General features: G+C 38.3%; 2 protein-coding genes across 3 annotated transcripts in view; one reads left to right on the forward strand and one right to left on the reverse strand.

Moving 5' to 3' along the window:
* Positions 1-17817, forward strand: part of matk (megakaryocyte-associated tyrosine kinase) — a 634871-nt gene that overhangs the window by 406699 nt on the left and 210355 nt on the right. The window lies entirely within an intron of this gene.
* Positions 305-10532, reverse strand: parvg (parvin, gamma). Of its 2 annotated transcripts, none has more exons than XM_010782935.1 (13): positions 10294-10532; positions 9496-9602; positions 8878-8942; positions 8175-8277; positions 7205-7348; positions 6068-6183; positions 5919-5974; positions 5810-5844; positions 5635-5696; positions 5263-5331; positions 5029-5130; positions 4070-4142; positions 305-1988 (listed from the first exon to the last, which is right to left on the reverse strand). In XM_010782935.1, the coding sequence occupies exons 2-13, from the start codon at positions 9557-9559 to the stop codon at positions 1915-1917; spliced, it is 963 nt and encodes a 320-aa protein (XP_010781237.1). In that variant the 5' UTR covers positions 9560-9602; positions 10294-10532; the 3' UTR covers positions 305-1914. The 2 variants fall into 2 exon arrangements, with proteins under 2 accessions (XP_010781237.1, XP_010781236.1); XM_010782934.1 differs by having other exon boundaries at positions 9496-9605.

Below are 17817 nucleotides of genomic sequence, written 5' to 3' on the forward strand. Positions count from 1 at the left end.
GCCGCGGGGCACGTGTGGGGATGTCTGACAAAATTACAACGCGCATTTGGGGCATTGTTGTATATATTAGAAGCTTTTAATCCAGAATTGATCGATGTTACCATGAGCCACAAACAGTACACTGCAAAAAAAAAAAAAAAAAACTGTAAAAAACGAACTTTCAAAAGGGCACATTGCTGTCCAGAGGGCAAAACGGGCCCCGTTTTGCCCTCTGGACAGCAATGTGCCCTTTTGAAAGTTCGTTTTTTACAGTTTTTTTTTTTTTTTTTTGCAGTGTACTGTTTGTGGCTCATGGTANTAAAGAGAGAAAACAATGAACTGGTTCGAAGGTTGAATACCTAAGCAAATTATTCCCTAACATATACGATGTACATTTCAACATACACATGTAGAACTAAATCCCTCAGGTTGAGGAGTCCAAAAGGTTTTTTCACTGGTAAACAGAAAAGAAGCCATTTTTATTTTATAATACTACCAACTATAATGGTCAATTTACATGGTTACCACGAGCAACACGCACTTCCAATGTCTCTTTCTATCTGTTTCCACCCGACTGCGAGGCAAATTTTATGCAAACCTTTTGAAATGTCAGGGGAAATAAAATGTGAATTCAGACTATTTTCTATCACCTTGGTGGAAACAAATAGATTGGCTTCTTGAATGTCAACAACACATCTGCATGGAAACGGGGTGAACTGAATAAAAAGTGTGAAAGTGGCGGTTGTTACTGTTTGTTGTTTGTTTAACCTCAAGACAACAACAATTGTTCACGCTGCAATTTGCTAATACACAAGATTAATGTAGAAAAACTAAACCAGATCGTCAGTGCGCGAGAGACATTATTTAACAAGTCACGAACGGTTTGCATAAATATATTTCAAACACAGAAATTACCCCTCTTTGCGACACCAGAGGAGAATTAAGTGGATTTTCCCAGTTCACTTTTTTATTTTTTATTTAACACGTAATTTGCAAAATATGCTTTGATGAAATCACGTCTATTGTCTGGCTCTCATTTTCGAGCCTCCCTCGATGGCTGCCTGCCGCACCCTCTCCACATTTGTGTGACATTGAGTTGAGAACAATTCATTGGCACACACAAAAATAGAGACAGAAATGACAAAAGCCTCCACAGACTACATAAAGAGGAGGTCGCAGACTGTCAGCAGGAACACATAGAGGAAGCAGAGGAATGCATTCACATTGTTTGTTTGAGAGGAGGCACTCAAGGACGATGGTTTCCTAAAGCAAGAATTAAAAGAGGCGTGTTGCAGCAGTGTCACACTGAAATGGAAATAGAGTGGTGTAAAGAGAGCAAGAGACGGTTGAATAAAGGAAATAACAAAGGCTACACTAACATGTACACTATTATAGAATAGACCACATTTAAATGTGAATAAAGAAGGTTAAATTTCAAGGAGCCGATATGCTCCTTCACTGCTTTTCACATTTTACAGACGTCAGGTTAGAGAAGCTGTGTCCAACCATTTCTGACTCTTTTCAAAAACCAATGATCGATTATTCACACCCACTTCACACAGAGATTTGTCAGCTGTGTGCCGGTGAGAAAATGCTGTAAGCAGGGATTCAAGTTCCCTTTCGAGCTCTTCTCCCACCCTTTACACAACAATGTACAGTATGTCATCTTTCATAGAGCCCAACACTGTGAGTCTCTTCAAGTAAAGACAGATTGTATATGGTTATCCATATATTAAATGACATCATACCCCCAGCCTATGTTATTTTAAAGCAGCTTGAAAGCCTTAGAAAATGTCTATAAAAACATTTGAATGTTTCAAAATGTCCTGTTTAAATAATGTACAGTATTTACAGTTTAGAGACAGAAGAAACCACCAGCTGGTCAACACTTCCACTCTGGTTTTTTCCCGTGGTTGTTGAGCTCCTCTTCGTCTCTCATTTCCCTTTGTGCTTCTTGAACAGAGCGTACAGGACCTTCAAGGTGGCAGTGACGTCCTGAGACACAATATCTGTCAGGAAACATTTAATGAGTATTTATAATGCACCATCAGCACCCACCAAGTCATTGAGGCAGTGAAATGCTTTTACTAACATTGGCTCATAACTAATCCCACACTCACATCCAAACAGGCCGTAGATCAGGAGGGCAAAACATTAGATGGAAATGTCATCAATACGCCCTTGGAATAAAATTGCACTCTGTTGTGAGAGGCACTAACTGAATGAAAGTGACATTAAGATGGACTCCACCATTGGATAACCTAATTCATGCACGCACCGCGCTCCCATTTTAGACCCTTAGTTCCTCTTTCCATTGCAGCAATTATGCCGGTAATTAAAAAGACACTTAAAATGGATTAAATTAGCCCCTTGCTCCTGGCTTAGATTAATTGTGCTAGTCTTTATGAACAGTTATCATGTTGGGGGGGTTTACTTTACAATTACAGGCTGTATGGCTGGCAGGCAATATTGTGGGGAAGTTTTAGATTGTGATTCAAGCTGGGAGAGAATACAGAGGGCGTCTTGTCAATAATGGATCAGCAGGGAAGTGGAGTGGATCCATTTTATATTGATTGATCCACACACTTAGATAAGTCGGCAGCTCACTGACTCACTCACTACTTATTTTTTAATTGATTTACTCCACATGACCTAAAGTGGAAGCCCAAACATTACACCTGTATGTCATTGTTGATCTCAATGTCTTTCCAAAACCACAGGCTTCAACATGTAGCAATAACAGTCTTCTATATGACACGCCTTGTATTTAGGATTTATATATTTTATTGCAACCTGGCAGCAGGGATTTACTTCCATTCAGCCACAGGAGCATTAGTGAGGTCGGTGTTACAGTTCATCCCGAGGATTGGTTGAAGTCAGGGCTCTGTCACTGAGCTGGCTTTTCCACAACAAGCTGGGAAAAACATCTCTGTGTAGACCAGGTTTTATTTATGTTAAGATATTGAAGGATTATGATATTTCTTTTTAAAAGCACTGCTTCGGATTCAGCGGGTTGCTCCCTATTCTACCACCAAACCCTTTTGACAGTTTGCTCGTCTTGTATTTTATGCATTTATTCATTTTTTTATAAACTGAAAGTGAAAATGTAGTTAATAAGTGCAAAATTCTTTACCCTATTTACAGTTTTAGCTCAAATATATATTTTTTCAACCAGATATATGAACACCAGCCTGCCAAGAACCATGTGCTTACATTATTAAACCCAGAAGAAAGCAGAATTTCCCAAAATTGCCCACAACGTAACACTTTCACAGTTGTGTAATTATTAACATGTTTGGTAACACTTGTAAGCTTATGCCACAAACTTCAGATTGTACGGTAGAAAATCTGATAACATTGCAGCTGCGAATTGGAACTGACAAACAGAAACTTTAATGAGGACTTTTTACAGATACATCCTCGGATCTGGCTGATAACTGGATACAGTAGCACAACTCATAAATACAGATATCATATCTTCCACACACACACACACACACACACACACACACACACACACACACACACACACACACACACACACACACACACACACACACACACACACACACACACACACACACAGTAGATGCAGGCAAAGCTACAGTTTAAATCTCTGTGTCTATCATTGGGCTCCATGGTTCCCCTGGAGACAGTTTCCCTCGCCTCTCCTCCCTAAATGAATGATGATGACCCTGGACTGAGCCAATCATCTGCAGTGATACTCATCGAGACACCAGTCCCACTCATTTATATTCCGTAAGCAACTCCATCTTTCCCTCCAAAACACTGTCAACCCCACACTCCAGCGAGCACTGCAGATTAACTCAAACCGGCACAACAACCCCCTCCCCTTCGCCTAATATACAAACTGATTCCGGCGTTTTCCTGTCACACAGATAAATGCTCTTGATATCTGATATCATCTGAATTAGTAGCTTGTCTTGGAGCTCTGCTGTTTTTCTGTTGCAATCATTTCACTCGCCAGCACTTCGGGGTTTTTTTCATGCTCTGTGCCTGGCATTTTAATTTGAGTAAAGTCTGTTTTCAACAAGGCAGAGTGTATACATTGTGTGTGTTATTTCCTCACCTTGTGGATCAACACTGGACACTTTCAGGCCTAAATTATTAAGGAGATCCAAGGCCAAGGTCACATTGTGAACCTAGAGGTCGGAGATAAGAGAAATTGTCAAATACAAAATCAGGAAACAACATTTTTGTTGTAAAGTTCACCAACAAATGTGTTAAAATAAACTTTTAGAGACAATATGAAGGATATCCCCTTATGTTGTCATATATAATTGTTGCGTTACATTACAGTATTTGTACAGTAAGTAGTAAAACGTATAGTCAACAATCTAGTTAGTGGTGGAAAGAAGTATAGAAGAATGGTTCATCACAGAATAATATATATTGTATAATATTTTGAATCAGATATGTCCTATTTGTTGAGTTTTAAATATTGATGATAGTCAAATGTAATATATTGGTTGTAAAATTGAAATGTGGTCACCATACAGATATAATTAGCACATATTAACTTATTATGAATCAGGATATTAAATATTGTGTTTATAACCCGAAGCTCTTTAGTTATCAAATGGAATTCAGAGTCTCTTTTTCCTTCTGTCGTAAGTTATTCATAAACTCTTCATATCTATGATAAAAGAGTCATAACTTTTTCATAGACTCGTCCTATCTCTTCAAGTAAAGTGAGATCAAAGATATTATTATAAGTGACACAGAAGTAATTATGGATCTACTTTTATATGGGACTTGTAAAATATTAATTTAATCATATCTTCTTCTGTAATAAGCCCGATTTGAGATCAGGCTTCAGAAATGTAACTCATCTTCCTATTTGCTGTGGTAAATTAAACTCAAATTAGAATATGTATGATATAACAGTAGTACTTTTGAACTAGAACAATCATCAACTAATCTGTGAGCAACTACAAGCAGAATAATGATTACAATACCACTTTTCTGAGGATTATTTCCCTTACAAAGTGTCAGGAATATGTATTACATCCTGGATTCATACTGTACCATCTCAGAGTGATTGACAGGCGTCAGATTGAAGTCACAGAGCGGGATGAAGAAGCCTTCCAGCTGTCCGATCAGCAGCAGCAGAATCACACCGTCAGCAAACTACACAGGAAATACACCAGACATTGGAAGGTGATATAATCGAAGGAGGGTTATATAATCTCAGAGAAGCCATCTCTTATTTTTGCTCATAAACAATGTTGTCTTTGCAGATTTGTGCTGTTGTTTTTATACCTGTTTGTCCATATTAGCCACCTGCAGACCCAGCGTTTGCATGTTCTGGTTGACAAAGTATAAGATGGCCTGTCAAATAAAAATAAAAATAGGTAAGGCAGTTGGTTGATCTCATTAAGATGACATATCCATGTATCAAAAATATTAAATGCTCAAATAAATAAATTTAAAAAATCAATAATGAGAATAATTGTGTTCAAACTCTTCTTGACATTTTATTTGGTTTGAGTTCTTACTACATAACACCAAAGACGCACTCTATTCTGAGTTGATCTGTTTTCAGGAGTCACTTATTATGTCTCAACACCACATCCATTGCTCTCTTCCTACCAGAGGAGAAGAGACAGTTAACTCCTCCCCTCGTTATTGTACCTTCTTCACCGTGTTGACCTTGTGAGCCTCAAGCTTCAGCAGTTTGTCGATGGGATCTTCCCCTGGGTGAAAAGACAGCCAGAAGAATGTGTTAATGTCATCGAGGGCTTTAATGCTGCTTCAACGAAATTCAAAATGTCAAATCCGCTCAACCTCCGACACTTTTTTTACACACTTTCACTCTTCATAAGGGATTCTGGCCCTGCTTCCCTGTTGAGAAAGAAAAACATATAAGCTGTTTTTCCAGACATCCACAGATTCACACCGGACAAAAATCTGCTCACCTCTCGTCTGTCAGGACCTCCGTCTGTACATCGGATTTGATTCCACTTTTGCTCACCTGCATAAGGATTAAACATGATTGAAAATCAATCCCACAAGGTGTGTCTTAGTCTAACTAAGATTTGAAGCAGGGGGGGGGGCTGAAACTCACCTCCATAATAATAACTTCAACATTCACATTGGGAGGCAAATCCAGATCAGGCTGGAAAGATCTCACCATGGCAACCAGCAGATGAATAGTGGCCAAAAGGTCTTTGTTGTGGATGACTGACAGGCGAACAGCAGAGAACAAACAAACACACACACAAAATGACTTGCTTGCTCCTGATGTGACAGAAATCATCACCTCCCAGAAAAGCAACAAAGAAAGGCCAAAAGGATTTGAATCTAATAAATAAATGAACACCCAAATGAAATACAAAATAATACTGGAAACTTGAGATACAATCCTTAAAAATACAAATTAATTTTAAACCTATTTTTATCATTTATGGTCTTAATGTTTCAGATATAACAAGTGTATGTATTTATACAATAGGGACATTTTATTTGTATTATAAGGGGAAAAACATTACTCACATATTGAGACCAACAAATATACGTTGATCTCACAGTTAAGTTGTTCTTTATACTACAAGTGTTGCTGGAGTGTTGATCGCTTCTGTCTTTCTATACCGTTCGAAGCCTTTTTACAACGCATTCACCCATTAACACACACAAGGGCTGACATACAAGGTGCAGAACTGCTCATCAGAATCTAATGCAGAAACACACACACTCAAAACAATGTCTATGCCTTCGGGAGGAATTTGGGGTTCAGTATCGGGTCCATCAATAGAGGAGCTGGGGATTAGAAGCTGATGTTGCTCATTCTACTCCACCTGACTCTGCCTATGCTGCTGTAATACATTCTACAGCTGCTCAAGGGAGTGTCAACGTCTTGTATGTATTCTTATTACGGTTATCAAATGTGTAAATATTATAAATAAGAAGGGAAAGAAGAAGAAGAAGAAGAGCAGGAGGAAACTCCTAGCTAAATGTCCAGCTGCTAATAAAATTAAAGTTGGGACCATTCTTTGGTTTCCTATCCAAGCACAAAGACAAATAATCCACTGACAGGTGACTAGAAACAGAACCCCATCGTGTTTATCTCCACCAGAATCCCTCACAGCTGGTGTAAGCCAACATGGCACCCTTGAGCCAGCACCAAATCCTGTTGTAATTCAAAGTTGTTGCCAGAACAGAACATTTGTTGCTTTCGTTGCTGAAGCCCAGCTGCATGACTCACGTTTGACGTTCCACTTGATCGGGCTGTCGTCCTGCAGGCCCAGTCTCTGGTCCAGCTCCTCCAGGACCAGTCCCAGCTTGCGTATCTGAGCAGGGCTGGTCAGCGCCATCTCCTCCACGGGCACATCCACCCCGGCCAGCCTGGCTGTGGAGATCAGAAGATTATTATTAGGGCCTGAGCTCGACTGAGTCGGAGGGAAGACCTATTGAAATCCTTGGGATTCTTTTTCTTTCTACCAAATGAATTAGCATGCTCAAAAGACAGAGATTTTTTGCACACTTGACAGGTCTGGTGAAAAATGTGATCAGAAGACTTAGAGAATCACAACTTATCCTTTAGTTTTTGTCGATATCGTACGATCTTGCCGTGGCGTGGGGGAGATAAACATCTCACGTCAAGACCAGGGTCAAGACATGTCAAGAAGGGAGTGTGTGTGTAAGTAAGGGGCCTCTGGCGGGCAGCGCAGCTTTCACATTATTCAGTTCTCTTTTAATCATGAAAGACAAATACAGATCAGATGCTTTGCTGAAAAGTATCCATTAGTGGGCGGTGAGGCAGAATTCTTAAAATATTGATAAAGTCTGTTTCCCTTACTCTGAGGAGGGAAGCTATTAAAATGACTATTCTAACTATATTAGAATGACTGAATTCTTTACCAGTGAGTTGCTATTATTCAGTGTGTGTGTGTGTGTGTGTGTGTGTGTGTGTGTGTGTGTGTGTGTGTGTGTGTGGTCAAGGAAAATCCTTGAAGTACCCCAACCCCGACTTGCGAAGGCCCGTTTATCGCTTCTTGCAGCTTTAACTATTATTATAGTTTGACTGACATATAAAGACTGCACTTTGTTTTAAATGACAAGCTTTATGGTGAACAACAAGGGGGATCATTTGTTATTTTTCTATCTTCAAATGTAATGATTAAATGAAAGTAAGCAATGATGACAGCACAGCCATTCAATGTGCATTAACTCACACAGCATGTGGTGAAGCACCAGACCATCGTACAGATCCTCCTCCAGACTCTGAACCACTATGTGTTCTGGTTTCAAAGTGCTATTGATCCAATTTACCAGCGCCTACCAAAACACAATTTATCACACAGTCAGATCGATCAAACACCTCATACATTTCTAATGTGCTAATGAAAAACAGCATGAAACCTTGTTTTTTATTAATTCTGTCCATCGATTTTCAGAGATAATACGATCCTGAAGTGGATGGAAATGATGACAAATTCAAAATACCCCTCCAAAATAGCTGATATTTGATTGGTGTGTTTTCCCATCTCTACATACGAAACATGTCAGGCTTATTGAATTATTTATTCATTCACTGCTGCTTGCATGAAGCACTTGTGCTGCCATCTTTTCCAATACAAACCTTGTCTTTAAGTCAGAACCAGCAGATTGTGCCGACTCCTCGCTGTGGATCTCTCATCTGTCTCCCATCACCTCTGATAATTATGTTCATTAAAATTTCACTGATCCTTCCACCTCTCTCCCTGAGGCAGATATTATTCATGCTCTTCTCTGCACAAATATACATGCAGGCTCTGTAATGTATTTTCTGAGTAGCATTAATCTCCAGCCCACTCAGGACAAACTCCCTGTGAGGTCCAGGATGAGTTTTGATGTTACAGTAAATGTAAAATAGAAGATGTCGGAATAATCTCTTACCTCTTTTAGCTTTGCAAGTTTGGGGTCTTTTAAAGCTGTTGGCTGAATGAGCTTCTGCTTCTCTTCTGTGTGAAACAAACTCCATCGGTTAAAGACACATTTTCTTATATATTTAAATGCTTAAACTTGGTAAATAACAGCTCTTTTATCATCCTAGAAAGTCAAATATTTTATTTATTGAGAGGCAACATCCCATGTGTTTGCGCCTTAAATGCAATATACAGTACACATGTACTTTACACTTTTAAATGCATGCCCTACATGCATTTTTCATTTCATTTTCATACGGTATGAAAAGGAATTAGCTGCAGTCGTGAAACTTGCATGAGCTGTGAAATAAATCATAAAAAGGACGATACAAATTGTGATGTGTATTATAATTATTAAACAATAAAGCCTGCAGATAACAGAGGGTTACTCAGAATAAGTATTTTTTCAATGTAAAATTCTCTCAAACCTTCCTATTTCAGGAGGAACTACTACAGTAAGAAGTAGTTCAATGCACATGTAGTTGTGAGTATCTTATCAAGAGAATCTTACAAAAAAAAATGTAAATGTATTCCACAAGTCTTGTTAAACATTGCCTGATATGAAGCAGTTTACTGAATGCACACATACCCTGAAAAGACTTGATGTCAACAGTGTCTTCCTCTTTGTGATACTCAAAGATGTCAGCCTCCATCTCTTTTCCTCAGGGTGAGATGTTCAACACCTGTCAGCAAAATCTGCTGAGAGAAAGTGCTTGAAAAATAAACCACAGAAGAATAAAGAAAGACCTTTTCCATCAACATGTTTTGCAGAAAGTCTCTTTCAAAAATGTCTCAGTAAGTGTCCTGAATTTCAAACTGCTGCAGGGTAGTTACTCTGACCAGCAGCGGAGAAGCTGAGTGCAGCTTATTGTTGCATGAAAGCCTTGTACCTCTACTTTTCTGTTTTCCTGGTAAAAGCACAACAGTCTTGTACCCAATGGATTTCTAGAATTGGGATTTGAAAGTAGTTTTTTCATGTCTGAGGGTGCTAACAGTTTTCAGCAACACAACAAAACTGGTCAAAAACACGTCAACCTGAAAGAGGAAGATGGTTAGCTTCCTCACTTCCTTTTGTCTTTTTCAGCAACACGCTCAACAGATCAAGTGCTGTAGATGCCCCCCAGATCTGCAGGGCTTAACCTCACATTTGTGAATCACACGGTCAAAGACAATTGAAAGTGAACACATAACACACTCAGACAAAACAGACGTGACCTGGAGTGTGTCAAAGTGTTGTTTCCTGGATCAGTAGAAGAGAGAAGCTACCGGTGGTGAGAGTCTCTTCTCTTCCTGTGTGTTTTGTATATGTGGTGCTTCCTTTTCCTGAGGTTGACAGTAACTTTCAAACAAGGTCATAAACAAAAGAAGTATTTTTAAATAACCTTACCTTTAGAACTCTAGAGCGACTCGACAGAACTGGGTGACTATCGCTGAAGTAAGTTTCTCAACTGATGTCAACTCCACAAGCTGTCAAAACAGCCGTATAAGAAGTGGAGAAAGCTGCAATCTAACAAAATACCACCTCCTGTGAAGTGTTTCAGCGCAAAGGGGTCTGACTGCACTCAATTTCAAAGCCCTGCTTGAAAAGAAAATAACATGTCACAGGGTCGAAAGGGAAGATAAGCACGGAGAGGATGTGGCAAAGAAGAAGGTATCACTTCCTCTTTGTGATACTCGTTTTGCAGATAAGGGCGTTAATGTTCTGAGTCACGTACTGCGTTTGAAACTTTAATAATAAGTAGGTGTAGAGAGAAAACGGAAACAGGGAAGACTCGGTGCTAAATGTTTTGTTTGGACAACCACACTTCAGGAGGGACGGCAGAAGCGTGACTCTCAGAGGCTTGAAACACTCAGACTCGACTCACACATCTCCATCTGTGACCGGATCAATTTGCCGCCGTCTGGTCTTCACATTCTCCAGCAAAAAAAAAAGAGAGAAAGAAATATAGACAGCAGAACATAAAAGCTCTGCATGTGAACCAGATTTGTTGGAGAAAAGAAAAAGGACCACCCATCAGCCAGACGAAGGGGCAATTTGGGGGATGTGGAAGGTTACCATAGCAACAAAGGAACGAGACAAGAAAATAAAAGGTCTAAAATAAACCTATAATTCCTTTAGCTAAACCCAAATTGCAGGAATTGGCTGTTCCAAAGGCAATTTCGCTCAAAACACAGAAGCGAATCTAACCCATCGCACACGTAAGAGACAAAATGAAATTCTCATTCTGTTTTATTTCAGGCATTTATTTCTTGATAGGCAAGATTATAAAAAAAAACGAGAAGCGCACAGGGGTGAGACATCAAAACGCAAGCGTGGTTTAGATTGATTCATCCACTCTCTTCATAATTCATCCCCGGCTTTCAAATGCATGAGTAGTCGTGCATGGTACATCTTAGCACATCTCCAGGTGGCACGGCGGGCTCCTGCTCTGCTTCAGGAGAGCCGAGTGAGGGTCCAGACCTCCTCGGAGACTCGTTTGAAAAGGCCGGGTCAATACGAAGATACTCTGACTCATGAATCTCCTGTGGCTGAGAGCGCTGCACTTAAAGCAAAACAGCAGCAGCTCTTATGGCTTGAGAAGTGGTGTGCATGTTCAGAGAAAAAAAGGACCATTCCTAGTTCAGTTATCAAGTAAAAGCAATTATATATATTTATATATAGTTGTAGTAATATACAAACAAAGCATTTTCAGATATCTTATAATATATAATACATGGCATTTTCAAGTTTTCTTAAAGGAATAGTTTGGGGAAATATACTTATTCGCTTTCTTGTCAAGAGTTACACGAGAAGATCAGTAACACCACACATGAAGCTACAGCCAGTTAGCTTAGCCTAGCATAACGCTAGAAGCAGAAGGTAACAGCGCTGTATTGAAAAATGCAAAATACAGCAAGTTAAAGTGTATTTGGTAATGAGTTACAACAATAATCTGACTCTGTGATATCTGTTTTACTTAGTATGCCATACGAATGTAACTTTTCTTGTTAAAAACAACTTTTTTTTAATTGTTACTCTCAAATCTAGCTTAAGCTACTGTAAATCGATAATGTAATGAGACAGCCAACTAGAAAGCTTAAGAAAGGGAGGTATATCATCTCTAAGCTAGCTGTTGAGTTGAGCCTTAGGTAAAGCTTTTAAATTGTTATTTGACGAGCAGTTCCTCATGTCTTAATGCTAAGCTAACTGGCTGTTAGCTTTAAATGTAGCGATATCCATCTTCTTATCAAACTCTTGACAGTTAAACAAATAGGCCTATGTCTATTTCCCCAAAATATACTTTTAATATTTACAGAAATGTTTTTTTAGATACTATCTAATATATAACAGTATTTCCAGCTTTTAGTTATCAGTTTAACACAAATGTTTAAACATTCGGCCCTCGTTTATTTCTCTTTTGACGGCTGTGTATTTAAAAGGCTAAAAGGTTGCAGGGTTTCCTTGGTTGCATTTAACATTTAAAAAAAGGAATAAATAAATACTGACATTTGGAGAAGATTAATAACTAACATTCAAAGCCTTTTTCCTGATTCTCCCCCTGGGTCGTTTTAAGTCCAACATAATTGTGACTTTCAGTCCCAGTTGGTGTCCTCCAGTGTCCAGACTGCCATGTATAATCAGCACAGGCAGAGCAGCGTTCAGAAGTAATATCAGGGGGGTGAAACTGGAACAGTTCACTCAGAGTTTTTGTAGTTGGTGAAAAGGTTGTAGAGGACTCTGAGGGTGGACTTCAGGTTCAGGTTGACAACATCTGGAAAACAAATGGGAGATAACAGACTTATTAGAGTTTGACAAACATGTTTTTAAGGGGGATTCTGGAAGACAATTAGACCTTTGATGGTCACAAAAACTAATCTTTTAAAAGCTCCTTGAAACATTAAGCACGAAATAAATGAGCTTATCTGCCATAAAATCCTATTTACAATGCAAAGGAGCTCTCATTGCGATTTTTGCTGTTGGACTACTTTCCTTTAAAGGTTATTTGTAATTTTAAGGAAATGGAGCTTAAAATAGCTCATCATAGATCATATGATGTATTACGTCGTACAAGGAGAGAAAAACACTTTCTGTTCCCTTCATCAGTAACATGCTGTGCTACATAAGTGCTTATTGTAATATCTCATCACATGAAGTTCTAGGTTAAGTTATTCAAGCCAGACATCATTGTGTTACAGCTGGGCTATTTAAACTAAGATGCATTAAGCTCATTATTGTCTGCATTTTGGGTGACACTGTTGATATCATTAAAAGCAACTTGTGTTTACTATGCACCTGCTGATATTCAAAAGTCTTGGCAAACCATTTACTAATTAGAAGACTGGAGTATGAGAGTTGGAGCATAATATCAGTTTGAAGATAATAACTATAATGTCCAATTATCGCAAAACATTGTGTTTTGGTGTGAAGAAATGTTTAGTTTCTGACTTAGTCAAAAATAAATGTGAGTAGAAGGAAAACTAATTTGCATTTATACAGTGGAGGGAAACAATATTTACACATTTTGAAAGGTAGTCCATACTGGTTAAAGATTCATATATGTATTAATATATTAACAACATCCACAGCTGTGCAGTATAATACTTAGTTACCATCTCCAAGGACTGTGAATAGAGCAATTATAATAAAATGGAGATATACCGACATAGAAAACAGGAAATGTTAAAGAGTAGTTTAAGCGGAATAAATAATAAAAACAAAGATCAAAAGCAAAAGCATGTGCGGTAAGTAGGAGAATATACTGTATATAAGTAAGTAAATTAAAACTGGGTTGCAGGATATTAAATATTAAGAAATATGGGACAAGAATGTGGAGCGAAATGTGAATATTTTAAGTAATGTAGCTCTGAGAATTATGTAAGAGAGTATTACATTGTACAGTATGTATATTTAATATTCCTAAATGAGGCATACAGTATGAGGAGCCCCAGATATGGCTCTTACATTATATTACGGTCTGGGTGAATACTCAATTCTGATTGGCTGCAGGATGGCAACTGTAACACTGCAATAAGAACACTGCACCTCCTAACTTATTGATAGTGTTTATTACACATTCACTTTTAAATATGGATCTAGTTTTGTTGTTAAACATACAGTCAAAATGTATTTACTTTGAATTATGCAAGCACTAGGTTAGATTTCAGGCTCATAGCGAGTGGACTAGAAATATTATGGGATGGTAATGATGCTCCAGGTATTAGTCATACCCTCAGATGATATCAGGGAGTTAGGGATTATAAAAAAACTTTACATTTTGATTAAAAAGAAATCAATTAATGCCTTGCAATTTTATTTTTCTGTGGCAAGTGACCATGATAAAAGCGGTTTTCAATTATCAAGAAGTAATGGACTTCGGCTCCTTTCCCGTCATCAATTAATTCCTGATAATGGACACTTGTCGGGCATTATCCCTCACATATGCCGGGATTGTTTGGTGACAGAGAAGATTTCCATTAAACTGAACAACAACAACAAAGTGGAATATATTATTCTACCAATATCAAATCCTGTGGCTTAATGTAAGTTACAGTTTCTGATTTAAATTTGAATGCTTCAATAAAGCAAAAATACTGATTACAGTTTAAGTACGTGATCAGTCAACTGTATTAGATCACGCTCTGAAAGCTATTTCTGTAATAGCATTTCCAACTCTACAGGGGGGATGCAGAGTCAAATGGGTAAATAAAATGCAAATATCTGCATCTCTATTAATAACCAATAGAAAAAGCAACAACTATGTGACCCCAGTTAGTCATTTTTTGATTCTTGAAGTATCAGCATTAAATTATATTATAAAAAAGTTTATCCCAGGGCCAAATTAACTCAGCAACATTTATTCAGTATGAGAGTTTAAGGTTGAAGCAAGGTCTCCATCTACTGGACATATGACAACCATTAAACATTGTTTTTAGAGGGTCTTTTCAGCAAGTAATCTAGGTTAGTCTCCATAAAGTCTCCTCTGGGAAATTGTCTTCTGATCTTGTAATTGTGTAACACATCTATAAAATACCTTCTGGTCTGGCTTTGGGTTTCTTCAGGCCTCCATCCTGCATCAGCTCAAAGGCAAACGCCACATTGTGGACCTGCAGGGTAACAACATGCAAACTCAATTCAGTGATGAGTTGCTAAAAGTCTTCTTTTTTGACTGACAATTTCCACTTTTTGAGGAGGTTTACTCACCTTCTGTTCGAAGCTCTCAGGAGTGAGGAAGAAGTTGAACAGAGGAACAAAGTAGTCTTCGAGCAGCCCCATCAGCAATATCAGATACACGCCATCAGCAAACTGGACACACACGGATATAAACAGTATTAATGTCTATACGAAAATTCACGGCAAATACAATATTAAACTGAACAAGTAAAACAGATTGGATTCTTATGCATGCACATTAAATGATGATGAGACAATAAAATACAATATTTGAAATAAAATTGTTAAATAACACCATTTTAATTTTAAATGGATCGCAAGGCTGTCCTTTTGAATCGGCCCTCAGCAAATTCAAAAAGTAGAATGGAGTACGGCCCACAAATGAAACATGTGCTTGTCTTGTGTTGTATTGTACTTCTTAAATATAGATTAAAACACATATTACACAGTAGTATTCATGAGTTAAGAAGCCCACTTTTCAAATAAATTCAGTCAATTAAAGCTGAAAACAAAAGATAGTTGATCAAAAAAATAACTTATTTACATAACAAGCTTGAAATAAACTCTTCCTATATCCTCTATTTCTGCTCCTGTTTTAAGGAATGAGCTGCTAACAAAATAAATGAAACCCTCTGGAGAGCTGTGATGTACAGTAGGCTGTCGTTTAAGCATCATTTACCTACATTTGATTGTTTTTGCTGACTTATAACTGAACTTATGAGGCAAAATACCTCTAGTGAGCGGCCCAGACCTTCGTATATTTTTCTGTATGTGGCCCTCTGTGAAATAAGTTTGGACCCCCCTGCTGTAGATGAACCATTAAATCTCTTACCTGAGATTCCAGCTCAGTCACTTCCAGGTTCAGCTTGTTCAGGTGTTTGTTCACAAAGGTGATGAGGGACTGGAAACAGGATAAAAAACTGTTAATAGTTTGTACCCTACATTTTTATTACTGTACATTTTAATGCAAAGGAAATGTCTTTAATACCGTTTTCACCACGTTGAGCTTGTCAGGTGCGTGATCCAACAAAGTGTCAAACGCGTCCCTCTCTGTTGTGAAAAAATTAATAATTCAAAGGTTATGAATACTTAAAGGAACAGTACGACATTTTGGGAAATGTTAAGGTGTCAAAAAAGATGATAAGATCAATACTACTCTATTATCTGTCATGTAAATATATGTCTACAGCCAGCCGGTGGTTAGCTTAGCTTAGCATAATGTCCTGGAATAGCGTTATCGAAACGCAGCAATACTTCTTTAAGCAGGGAAATAAATAATGAGAAACAATAATTGGTAAAGGGATAATACTGTAACAGAATGTGTCTCTTGGACTTACCAAATCTTCCCATCATCATTCTGGAAGAAAAGAGAGATATTTATTACTACAATATTCATTATTATACTTTAAATGACATCATTAATATAAAAGAAAGGACCGTTGAGGATACAAATATTTAAATATCAGCTCTTACTCTGTGGTGCTCGTCAGCTCCTTGGTCACAAGAGCCGTCTGCAGGATGCCTTCACGTTTCTGCTCAAACACAATCAAAACACTTGAGTTACTACATGACAGAATAACAAGAACTGTTGATTCACATTATGAAAATGAAATGTACAGACGATACAGACAGATAATGAATGATGGCAAAAACGGACACTTTATCCGTCACTATGATGTGTATCCTCATTATATCAAAGTTTGGATAGGTCTTTGATATTCTTATGGTGTTTTGGGTTGTTTTGAAGTTACATTTTGGACATTTTTTAAGATGAGAAGAAATGTTATTTGTGAATTTAAAGACAGATTTTTGTTAAACGTTGAGGTATTCTGAATGAGGGACGTGCACACATAGAATCTAGGTAGTGCTTGAGCACCTGCCCGTTTTGCCCTCTGGACAGCAATGTGCCCTTTTGAAAGTTCGTTTTTTACAGTTTTTTTTTTTTTTTTTTACANAATTTGCTTAGGTATTCAACCTTCGAACCAGTTCATTGTTTTCTCTCTTTACTGTCTCCTTTCCCACGGCATAGTTACGGCCTTGGGTATTGCTGCTATCTCTCTTAAGGACGAGCAGCTTGGGCCAGTGGCGTTGCCAGTCTATGACAGAGCACAAGCCGCCATGTAGTTTACTGTTCAGGGACGTAGGTTCCCTGGTGCACATTCTTTTCTATGGACGAGAGCTCTAGTTAGATTCAAAGTCCATAATTTTTTAGTCTCACTGATAAAGAATGTTGATTATTACACTCCGAACTAGTCAAAACCTCGAGCTGCAGAAGAGTTCTTCAGAATTGGTTTGGCAACCGCTGTGTCAACTCGTGACACACCACCTGTCTTGTCAATTCTCCAGCCGTAACTCCAAATAAACAATCAGTGTTTGCCATCAAAGCTCCAGCTCTCCTCGTGTCTCTCTGAGTCCTGTTTCCAATTCCTTCAGAAGTTTCCCCACAGTATAGGCTATAGCTTTATTAAAGGAAAAACCCTTAGTTGATCAAACCATGTATGAACACGATTGAAATAAAAGTCTCTCTTTATCAGCATCTTAAGGCACCTTAAATACAAATTGGATGGTAATAACATAAGTTTGCTGCCCATCTCTCACATTACATGACCCACAAAATCCTGCTTCTGTATATCTCACTTCACCTCATCTGCCTCGTCGCGTATTCACATTAAGTAGTGAATGTTGTGTACTGCAGGGCAGAGTCCTGCACGGGTCTGATTTTCAAGACCCGCTCCCGCCCCGCACCCGCGACGTGCAATA

This window comes from Notothenia coriiceps, unplaced genomic scaffold (assembly GCF_000735185.1).
Source record: "Notothenia coriiceps isolate Sejong01 unplaced genomic scaffold, NC01 NC01_scaffold00024668, whole genome shotgun sequence".
In the NCBI taxonomy this organism is placed as follows: Eukaryota; Metazoa; Chordata; class Actinopteri; order Perciformes; family Nototheniidae; genus Notothenia; species Notothenia coriiceps.

Excerpts from the sequence above, each read along its gene's own strand:
- parvg (XM_010782935.1), bottom strand. The coding sequence starts at position 9,559 with ATGGAGGCTGACATCTTTGAGTATCACAAAGAGGAAGACACTGTTGAC. Across the intron at positions 5,332-5,634 it reads AGGTCAACACGGTGAAGAAG|GCCATCTTATACTTTGTCAA; the intron begins GTACAATAACGA and ends TTTATTTGACAG. Across the intron at positions 4,143-5,028 it reads CTGTCAATCACTCTGAGATG|GTTCACAATGTGACCTTGGC; the intron begins GTACAGTATGAA and ends TCCGACCTCTAG.